This window comes from Halichoerus grypus, chromosome 2 (genome assembly GCF_964656455.1).
Source record: "Halichoerus grypus chromosome 2, mHalGry1.hap1.1, whole genome shotgun sequence".
Taxonomy (NCBI): domain Eukaryota; kingdom Metazoa; phylum Chordata; class Mammalia; order Carnivora; family Phocidae; genus Halichoerus; species Halichoerus grypus.
This window is the reverse complement of record NC_135713.1, coordinates 192,308,702-192,319,937: the sequence shown is the minus strand read 5'-3', so window position 1 is coordinate 192,319,937 and position 11,236 is coordinate 192,308,702. Positions and strand designations below refer to the sequence as shown.

Genomic DNA, 11,236 nt, shown 5'->3' with positions numbered 1-11,236 from the left:
CTCTAAATGCTAGCCAGGCTCCTCTGAGCCCTCTTCTTCATTCAACTTTGCTTGGCCCTTGAAGACTTGAACAAACACTAACATAGTTTCGAGCAGCTCATGGCCGCATCCCGAGTAGAACCCAAGCCTCCATTAAAGTGCCTGCCTCAAAAGCTCAAGGCTGTCTGAAGAATTTGCTGCTTATTCCAGCCAACACCTGAGGATAGGGCCCTTCTATCCCAGCTTCCGGGAGAGGGTAAGAGCCTAACTTTGATAAGTGCCAGTTAGCAAGCCCAGATGGTTTCATATGGGCCAACCCACCGTCCTGCTTTTTGTAGTTTTTCACTTCTGGTTATAGAGTCCCCAGTCATTCCCTTCCCTATTCCCTCAGTCTCCCTGTGAAATACCCAGTCACCTCTGTACTAGCCCCAGTTAAGTTCCGGTCACGATGAGCCCTTTTCCCTGTACTACTGCAGTCCCGTATTCCTTGTACTACAGCAGTCCCGTATTCCCTGTACTGCTGCAGTCCCGTATTCCCTGTACTGCTGCAGTCCCGTATTCCCTGTACTACAGCAGTCCCGTATTCCCTGTACTACAGCAGTCCCGTATTCCCCGTACTACAGCAGTCCGGTATTCCCCGTACTGCAGCAGTCCCGTATTCCCTCTACTACTGCAGTCCCGTATCTCCTGTACTACAGCAGTCCCGTATTCCCCGTACTACAGCAGTCCCGTATTCCCCGTACTACTGCAGTCCCATATTCCCTGTACTACTGCAGTCCCGTATCTCCTGTACTACTGCAGTCCCATATTCCCTGTACTACAGCAGTCCCGTATTCCCTGTACTACAGCAGTCCCGTATTCCCCGTACTACTGCAGTCCCGTATTCCCCGTACTACTGCAGTCCCATATTCCCCGTACTACAGCAGTCCCATATTCCCTGTACTACTGCAGTCCCGTATCTCCTGTACTACTGCAGTCCCATATTCCCTGTACTACAGCAGTCCCGTATTCCCTGTACTACAGCAGTCCCGTATTCCCCGTACTACTGCAGTCCCGTATTCCCTGTACTACTGCAGTCCCGTATTCCCTGTACTACAGCAGTCCCGTATTCCCCGTACTACTGCAGTCCCGTATTCCCCGTACTACTGCAGTCCCGTATTCCCCGTACTACAGCAGTCCCGCATTCCCTGTACTACAGCAGTCCCATATTCCATGTACTACAGCAGTCCTTTATTACTGATTGAGATCTGTCTGGACCACTTTCAGTGGTGTCTGGTTTGGTTTATTTTCAACAGGGGAGATGCACAGGATCGGCCTTTTAAATTTAATTAATCTGTTTATTTTTCAGGATCAGTCTTTTAAATAAGCATCTCGGGGATGTTTGAGTTTCGAGGTTCAAAGACCATATTTTGAGAAATTGTGTTTCCCTATGGATACCTTTTCTCTGGCAGCCCTTTTGAATGAGGGCTGTGTTTCCTCAGATACCTCATTGCCCATAGTCCATCCAGCTCTCATTCCAGTGAGAACACTCCAGAGACCAAACTAAGAATCAACTCCAGGTGCTTCTCCAGTCACCTCTGGGGATGACTGCATGTCATCAGTATCCAGTATCTGGTACCTCACCTGCTGCCCAGCTAGAATGACACCTTTCTAGGTTTCTGACTTAGCTAGCTCTCCACCATGTTACTCCTTGTAGACACCACCCCCCTTTTAGAAAGACTTGAACACCCACCCATTTGTTGGATAGTGTTGGTTGGCTTTTGACACCCACTTCTATCCCTTTCTTTGCAGGTGCTGGAAGCCCACGAACCACATTTCACAGATTCCCTTGACAGCAGAGTTCTGCCAATAAAATGTACCTGGGTGAAATCTGGAAGGTGGAAGCCACTCTCTCCTCCTCTGCAGAGCAGACACGCAGGCTGCACGCTGGACTCCATATTCCCCCACTAGTCACTGGGCTTGGGACTGTTGGGAGGCTGCCGTGACCTCAGCAGTCTGTTGAGTGGTGGCAGCAGCTTTGAATCTTCGGAAAGCAGCTGTAACCTGAAAGCTAGTGATGCGATCCCCCCGCCCCCGACGTTCACCACCGCTAGCCCCCCAGTGAGGGGCACCAAGTACGTTTACGGACATCCGTCATGACCTGAGCTGAAACCAAGAGTTGAATGTTTAACCAACCTAACCACCCAGGCGCCGCAGGAGTGGAGGAATTTGTGCCTTTTCCGCAGATTGCGCCGCATTATCCCTTGGAATCATGCGGCCATGATCTGTGTTGGGTGAGGAAGGTGGTGGTAGGTTTGGTGCTGGGCTGCGCTGGCGAGAGCCAGGCCGCACACGTCTGACCCTCAGTGGGGTCAGGAGAGGCTAGGGCGGTACATGCATGCGAACGGGTAAATGACCCCACCAGTATGTTTTCTGAAATAAAGGCCTGAGGAGGGCAGTCTTGGGTAATTACTGCTCTCACACATTCTTCTTTACCCTAGACCTCAGCCCCTCCCTCCCTGCTAGCTACCCAAGGGTTGGGATTTTTTTTTTTAAGAAAACAAACCCAAAACACCCCAATGTGAATTATCCACGGCTTGTAAGGGTGAAGAACCCTCTACTTGCCAAGACAGGGCACACATTTTGTGCATGAGTTTGAGCACTTGGGAAGAAAGACAGGGCTTAGCTCTACAGTGGAGCTAGGCTCAGTGATCCAAATATTCTGGCAATGCCGAAGACCTTACGAGAGGGGCCAGAAATAGATGGTCCTCTCTGGGCAGGAGGTCAAGCGTGTTGTGAATAGCTGGTCCTTGGTGAGCCAGGGGAGAGAGCACCAGAATAAACTGCTAATTGATTTAAGAGTCTACATCCCCTGAATATATGTTTTCCAGTTTCCAGAGACTGATTTGATCAGGGAAGCGAGGGAAAGATGCCCCTACTCATCCTCCTTTGCCCACACTGCTCTTGTGGAAGTGCACTGGCTCCCACAAGGGATTCTAGCTTCAGTCCTGCTCCTCACGCCTGTGGCCCCTGTTCCCTGGATAGACATGTTTAACTAGTTCCATTTTAATTCCTTACCACATGGCTAGAATTGGTTATGAATTTATACATTTTAATACGAGAAAAATCGGTATTTTACAAGCAATGCTGAGAAGCCAATATCAGAAAATAAACTTTGTAGGTGACCGGAGGCAGGATGGGCTCACTCAATGACGATCTCGGGGACAGTCTCGCTCTCGTCACCCAGCTCTTCACCGGTGGAATCTGTGAACTGAGCCTTCTCTGCCAGGTCTTCACTTTTCTCTCTGCGAAAAGAATACCAAAGGCTTTTACTCTGCAGAGGAACAATTCAACTTTTCATAATATACTCATTTGAGGTAAGAATTGTAAATCAGGTACCCTCGTTCCATGTTGAAAATATCCTCATCAGAAGAATCCCTGTCATGCAGCTTCTGTGCCATGTTTTTCTTGCGTGTGGCATTGAGAGGTCTGTACATGTCCCGAAGCCAAAGTGGCCGCCTCCTCCAGAAAAAGCCCTCCTAGAAAACAGAAAGGACGATGTTAATTCTGCATTTCCCCTGCACTCTCCAGCCACAGGACTTTACCCTGCTCAGATTTACCTGACTCTCACTTTCTGTTGAGCATCTCTTCCGCAGCAGAGATCGAAAGAAGCCCCTTGGAGGAAACACACACGCAGACAATTAGTGATTCGTGCCATTTCCTTTGCCTCTCACAATGTGCATCTCTGGTCTTATTAGGACACCTCTGTCCATAATCACAGGAAGCAAAATAACCACAGACCTGGGATCTTGAAAATAATCCCATGCATGCTGGGCTTCCAGAATTTTCCCATGTCTGTCTGTAATGGCCCCACAATGTCGGAGATGTTTGTACGTGGCTCGGCATGGAGTATAGGCAGGATTTTCATCCTGCTCACCTGGGCCATTGGCCAAGTGCAGTGAACAAACCGTGCAACCGCACGGCAGAAGCACCTTACTCTCCGGAAGTATTTTACATTGGTCTCCCATGCACTTAGTCTCATAGGCATCATTTGCTGGGGAGGGGGAAGGAGAGGTGCTTCTATTTTCCTAGCTGCTTTATCCTGCAAGTTGAATTGCACCAAGAAAATGCCTGAGTCCAACCAGCAAAGATATCTAGCTCACTGACTTTCACACTGCAGCCTGTCACTGATGAGTGAGTGAGTCGTGAAATCAGCTTAAAGGTCACAACCAGCACTAAAATACAAAATATTCTTTTTGAATACAAACAATATAGAGAAAGAGTGTATAGGAAGTTTGTCTTAGAAACTGCTTATGTCTCTACGGTATGTGTGTACTGAATTGTGACATAAAATGTAGCCTGCAGCCCAAGAACAGTGTAATCAGAGGAGGAGTGCCCAACTGGAAAGGAACCATCTTGTGACACTCACTAGCAGTATGACCATGGGGCAATTTACCTTCCCTTTCTTCTTCTCCATTTCCTTATTATAAAAGGAAAAGACAAACTGTTATCTAAGGCCTCTCCCAGTTACAGTTCTATGGGATCTGGACAAAGGGAATGGAGAGGGGGCTCGAAAACCAGGAGGAGGAGGAGGGAAAAGTTTTCCTGCCACTTTACAGGAAGGAGTCATATAACCTGCCTTCCATCAGCCTTGAAGACTTAGCCCTCTTAGCCCAAGACTTTGTGGCCCTCCCTATCCTTTCCCCAGAGCCTCCGAGAAGGCCTCCAGCCAGGCCTGATGCTCACTACCAGCAGGAACCAACACCTCCCCACCTCCACCCTCTTTCTTTAAAGGACTGGTGACAGCAGATGCTCTCTGCCAGTCTCATTCTAACTCAGGTTTGGCTGGGGAGCTAATTTTGCTGGATCCAGGCAGAGCATTAGGCCAAATAAGTATTCTTTCTGCCTTTGGTGGTGTCCTGGGCGTAAAACAAGGGGATTGAAAAAGAGAGGAGTTCTAAAATCTAGTTCTAAAATTCTACTTTAACAATTGCCAGACTCATATTTACCTTGAGCTTCCTTCTTTAGCTTTCTTGGCTGCTGCTCTGTGAGAATAAATCTGTTTTGGAAGAAAACGTGATCACAGTTACCCATCTTGATGACCACTGCCTCCAAATCTTTATTCATTCCTTTGTATTTTAAGTCTTATCTAGCCAGTGAGACGATAACTTTTTTGAGGACAGGAATTCGGTTTGCTTAATAGTCCTTTGACTCTTCCACTGTACCTAACTTGGGATGGATCTTGTGTGTAGTTGGCAATACATCTTATTGACGGTTTTAGATGACATTCAACAGGTAATTCCTAATAAAAATTCTTAGAGGTAGGAAAGGAAAATATAAGTATCTACTAGAAACCTAAGCAGCAGCATTGTTTAAAGTCAAGGACAAGAGTGGGATGCCTATTATTCCTGCTATTATTCATCATTGTTGACGAGGTCCTAATCAGTGCAATAGGAAAAATGAAGTATTGGAAAGGAAGAAGCAAAACATATTTGCATATGAAATTATGGACAACCTAAAAGGCCCAAGAGAATCAACTAAAATTTTACTGAAGTATGAGAAGTCAGTAAGATGGCTAGATACAAAATCAAGAGCTCAACATGCAAACCACAATAGCTTTCCTACATTCCACAAATAACTAATCAACAAATGGAAGAATGATCTCATTTACAATATCAATAAAAGGCATAAAGTACCTAGGAATAAACTTATAGCAAAGAATGGGTAAGACTTACGAGATGAAAATATTAAAACTCTTCTGAAGGACATTAAGAAGAAATGAATACATGATGTGAGATACCATGTTCCTGGAATATTGCAAAGATGTCAGTTCTCCTCAAATTAACCTACAAATTCAAAACAATCCTATTCAAATCTCAAGATAGTTGTTTTGTTTTTTAACAAAAACTGGCCAGCTGACATTTGGTGGAGAAAATATGCAAGCCTAGCTACGAAATGTATGAAAAAGAAGACCAAAGAGCAGGAGCTTACCCTACCAGACATCAAAATATGTTATTATAAGGCAACTGGAATTAAGTACATAGTGTGATACTGGTACAGGGAAAGAAAACTGGATTGATAGAGTCCAGATAAAAATAGTATTTTAGATCAGTGAAGAATGAATGAACCATTCAATAAAAGATTTTAAAGTAACTGGATCTTTACGTAGGGAGAAAAAAAAGTTAGATCCCTTACCTCAACCATACCAAAAAACAAAACAGATTCTATACATATTAAAAACTATAAATAACAACAAATGTTATAAAAGCATAGAAGAAAACAGTATAGAGTCAACAAAGGCCTCGTTAACAAGACCCACATCCCAGAAGGCGTGAGGAGAGGACTGGCAGATAGGTCCTTGCCCATCATTCATAGTCCTTGCCCCCTTCCCCCTCCCTGGATTGTTGGTCTTCCTATTGATTTATAAAACTGTCTTCATAGTAAATCCATTAATCCTTTCAGGGGCTTTCATTGAATTTCAATGTTTCAAATATTTGCCAGTGTTTTCATCTTTAAGGAGACAGAACACGTGGAACCGGAGCACAGGGTCTGCAGTCAGGCAGAACGGGGTTCTGCTTTGGGTTTTGCCACTGGGACCTTAAGCTCATCCTCTTTTAGTTATCAAAGAGGGATGGTAATATCGTCATCACAGGATTGTGGGGATTAAATCAGATATGGGAAATTCTTCTTCCTATGCTTGGCATAAACCAGTGCCAAGTTTGCTAATGGTATCACAGACACCTTTGGATGGATGATCAAATCTATCAAAGGTTTCTGCCTGTGGTGTCGGGTCAGAAAGCTCTTTCCCACCACCAGATGATAAAAATATTGCTTCTGTTTTCTTCTAATAGTTTTATGGGTTCTTTTCTCTTCTTACATTTACTGAAATATGTTTGTTTTAAGGTGAGGAATGGGTATCTGCTGTTATTTTCCTCCCAAATAATGAAGCAGTTGTTCTATTACCATTTATTTATTTTCTTCCGCTGGTTTGAATACTAAAAGGTAACATTTCAGAAGTCCTAGTAACACATGGGTCTGTCTATTGCTGGACTCTGTATGCTACTTCAAATAAATATTAGGCTGCCTTATTCCTCATTGTGAAATTGACATAATGCCTCATCTCTCTTCCTATGAACACTATTATTGTCTACTAAAGGAAAAACACTGCATGGTCTCTGTCCTCGAAAAGCTTATCATCAAAGTAGGGAGGCAAAATAATGAAACCACATAAATACAAACACAAGGTTAAGAAATTAAAAACAGCCATAAGAATTTATAGAACTTCGCTAAAAACCAAAGGCCACATGCCACCTGGAGATGCAGAGGGTACTATCTGGACAATGGCCAATGATTTATCTTCCCAGAGACCTTGGTAAGCTGACTCCACGCCAGTTCCTACCCTCCTGGGCTCAGAAATCAGACTCTGTCCTCATCAAAAGCGAACTCACTTCTTCCTACAGAGGCAATCTCACTTTATCAATGCCCCAGGATTGATCAAAATCAGAATGCCAGGTTATGACTTGACAAGGAGAAACATATCTGTTCCACAGATAGGGCATCTGTGTCTACATGATTGGGAATTACCTCCCGTGGACACAGGCCTCCGTGGCACGCTGAAGCACAATCAGAAGGCTATTTGGTGAGAAGGGAAATTAGAAGGAAAGTAACCAGCTGAATCCAGTGTTTCCCAGAAAGGACTGAAGTAGCCAGATCCATCCATCTCCCCCACAGGCACAGCCTCACTAGTGGGCCTGACTTTCATCTGCTGCCTGAGGTGCCGTCCCTACTCTTGGGCAAGCCTAGGACGGGCACTGCCCATGTTGGGCTCTTCTTCACCATTTCTATGTTTTTACTACTGACCAACCTTCCTGAAGACAGACATGTTTCTCTTTAGCAGTTAATATATCCAGTCAGGTTTTACTCAAGTCTGATAAACCAGGAAGCCACTTGATCCTTACATATCTCTGCTCTGCTCCATGTGTTGACCTTGGTGTTTCTCTCTTGGGGAACTGCCTTTTAAAAAATTGTTTACCTTATTTTTGTTATCAGGGGAGGGGAATGAATCACTGTAGACCCTAAGAAATGGTGACAAATCTCACAGAAGGACTAGGACCACGAGCGCTGGAGTATTCAGGGAAGGCTTTATGGAGAAAGATGAACTTCAGTTGGCTTTTGAGAGATTCCTGGTACTTCCACAGGCAGAGCAAATTAAGGGAATTTCAGATGGGCAAAGTCACCGACAGAAACAGGAATGGGCATGGGGTGACTAGGGTGTGGTGAGGGGCTGCTTTGGTTAGAATGGAGGCCTGCCACAGCAGTAGAAAAGGTAGATAAGGTAAATTAGGTTGGTTTGGTAGGATAGAGTCAAGACTGTCAACTTGTTAAATCATTCTTTTAAAAATGTTAGCACCTGCCTGTTGGGAAAAGTAAGAAGTCATTATAGGATTGAAGAAAAGGTAAACAGACGAGCTCCAGGAACAGGCGACTATAAATATGACATGCTTTGGAGGAGTCTGATGCAGGATTTTAGCTGCAGTGTTTTAACTGAACCTAGTCACATAACACCTTTCGCAGTGGAGGAGAAAGCTGCTAAGTAAATCTAATTAATCAACAAGATGACATTTTTATCCGTAAGCCATGTCCTTTCTTCTAGGATGACTGATAGCTCCGGGAGGGTGGAGACTCTCTCTCTCATCATTTCAGCCAAGGAAAGAAATCAGTGGTTGTCTGAGAGTCACCGGTGAGTACATCTAATCAACATAATTTTGAGTTGAAGAAATGTTACTATCATGTCAACTCTGGCCTTCTTAAACTGAATGTCTCAGAACAGTCTAATGGCTTGTTGCCTTGGTTACAATCCACAGATCTCCTGTCAGTGGGGTTCCTTTAAAATTCCCTGGAATATACTTTGCAAAAAGAGAACAAAGCATATCTCAGTCCTCCAGACTGAAGAGGAACATCAAGTAGTAGTAGGTGGGAAAGTGGCTTTGATTTTCAGTTTGTGGGTTCTGAATCTATTATAAAGATAGAAGATACTCTGGAAATCTAAATTAACAGTTGTCCTTACCTCAATGAGACAGAAAACTATAATCAAAATCATCACTACTACAGTCACAGATATTGCCAAGATGAGTTTGTTGTTATAGCCATAACCTGGAACTTCTTTTGTGAGCTAAAAAAATAAAGAACAATTTTTTTTAGAAAACAAAGAGACAAGATGAAAGCTAACTATTCTTCAGCTACTCTAAAATAGACCCCATTCTTTCAGATGAGTGGCTTACAGGTTCTTAAGGAACACACCAAATCTAATGTGTTATGTAATCTTATCATTAGCATTTTCTTCAAAATTTTATTTATCTTGTATGTTAGGTCCTCTTCTCATCTACCCTGGGGATAGTGGCACTGTTCTCTAAATGAGCAAAGTGGCAGATCACTGTCTTAGCCAACGTTACCTGGCCAAGACAAGACCCAGACTAGGAGCCCCCTGGCCTATGTGCTTGGGTGCTTTCATGGCACGTCCTAAACTGACTCAAAGTCCAGATCCCATGTTTTAGGAGTTTTCCTCACCTCGCTGGACTCCTGCCCTTTCTGTTCACTCTGGACTTCTGTGCTCTCATTGATGTAGTTCTCAGTCTTCCATTGGTCCGTATCCCACTCTGCCTTGGACACCTTTACTTCTTGCTGCTCACTGAGAAGCTTCATCAGGAGGCCTGTTCTGGAGATGAGCTTGGCACAGGCCAGTTGCACGTGGGTCTCAGAGCAGTCCATTTTCAAAGTCCGGATAACGTGAGAAATGAGCCTTCTCACGTCGTTGTTCGGGATGAGGGACCGTAGCTGCTGGTTTAGCTGGATTTCAAATAGGTCACCTGGGGCTGAGAGCTTCGACACAGTGAAGCCTGTGGGCTTCGGGGGCAATTCAGTGCCCACGCTGTGGTTTATCCTTCCTGGTTCATTGGTTTGTTTAACAGTTGGCATAAAGTTGTCTGTGGTGACCGCAGAATAGTCATTGGAACTAATCTTATGGTTCCTGAATGCAGGGAGGGTTTGTTCTGGCACAGTCATGTTTCTTGTAGAAATAGGTTTCTCAAAACCATTCTGTGCAGTAGTGTTTTCTCCAGTAGTGTTTTCCTTAAAACGTTCTGAAAGAGTAAATAATTCTGGAAAAGGATTTTCCTGAGAACTCAGTTCTCCTGAAGATGAAAAAGCCTCCCGTGAAGGGGAATTTATGAGGCTCCTGATGGCGGAGAACGGAGGCCTCTTTGCAAGCATCAGCCTATTACTGATAGGACTTTCCTTTCTGAATTTTCGACTCAGCTTGGCCTTGGGTGCTCTGTGGACCACACGCGAGCGAGTTTTATGAAAGAGGTACTTTTTTCTGGAATGTGAGACTGGTTTAGAAGCCTTCATATTCCTAACTCTAGCATTTGCATCCTCTAAAACAAAAATGGTGTCGGTTAAGTCTTTTGGTTTGTTTTTCACCTCAGGTAGGGATTTTGGAGCAGTGGAGGCAGAAGGCCTGCCCAAGATGTACTGTCTCAGGAAAGAAGAGACTGCTGCCTTGTGCTCCTTTGTGAAGGATGGCTCCGTACTGGGCCTCTGCGCCATGTGAAGCTGCTCCAGCTCCCTTGGGGACGGTCTACTTTCTTTGGCCATATTCTCCACAAATGGCTGGGCATTCTGTTTCCCCCGGTTTCTCTGACGGCGCATTTTTTTGAGGTACCTTTTCCGTAGGCCCTTTGGGCCCTTGATAACCTTCTTTACTCTCAGAAACTTTTTCCCTACACTCTCAGCCTTGGTGAGGCTCTTTTCCTGTGCTTGGGCAGTTTCCAATTTCTTTCGAAAGATTTGGCGTCTGAATTTGGGACCGAAAAGGCCGGCATGTATAAGCATGGCAGTTTTTTCTTTCTTTTCCACCTCATCAATTTTTTCTTGAATTTCTGCATCTAACAAATTTTCTAGAAAATGGAGTTTCCTCAGTTTATTTTTGTAAGTTGAATCGTTTATGGGTCCAGGTTTAAGAAAAGGGTTCCCTGTGTTGTTTGTCAAGGGACCCATGGGCTTGTCTCTGTCTTGCACATTTGAAAACAGAAGTTTAATAAATGGTGATAATGTTGATTCTACATCTTCTAGATTTCCCTCTGAGAAATAAGGCAATATGTAATTCAGCGCACTAATAACATCACTTTCATCATTAAAGTCTAGCTGCTCATTCATAAAGGCTAAACTGAAGCGATTTTTGTCTGAGGATGGCTTCTCTGGCTCAATTATCAGCTCAGTA

General features: G+C 44.4%; 1 protein-coding gene across 1 annotated transcript; it reads right to left on the bottom strand.

The window, feature by feature from the left end:
- Positions 1-3,049: 3,049 nt before the first annotated feature.
- LOC144381048 (leucine-rich repeat-containing protein 37A2-like) lies at positions 3,050-10,848 on the bottom strand. Its single transcript, XM_078066498.1, has 5 exons — positions 9,526-10,848; positions 4,968-5,017; positions 3,579-3,633; positions 3,358-3,497; positions 3,050-3,263 (listed from the first exon to the last, which is right to left on the bottom strand). Exons 1-5 carry the CDS (start codon positions 10,846-10,848, stop codon positions 3,161-3,163), a joined length of 1,671 nt encoding a protein of 556 aa, XP_077922624.1. The 3' UTR covers positions 3,050-3,160.
- Between the last annotated feature and the right edge of the window lie 388 nt (positions 10,849-11,236).

Excerpts from the sequence above, each read along its gene's own strand:
- LOC144381048 (XM_078066498.1), bottom strand. The coding sequence starts at position 10,848 with ATGCTTATACATGCCGGCCTTTTCGGTCCCAAATTCAGACGCCAAATC. Across the intron at positions 3,634-4,967 it reads GCTAAAGAAGGAAGCTCAAG|GGGCTTCTTTCGATCTCTGC; the intron begins GTAAATATGAGT and ends GTTTCCTCCAAG. Across the intron at positions 3,264-3,357 it reads ATTTTCAACATGGAACGAGG|AGAGAAAAGTGAAGACCTGG; the intron begins GTACCTGATTTA and ends TTCTTTTCGCAG.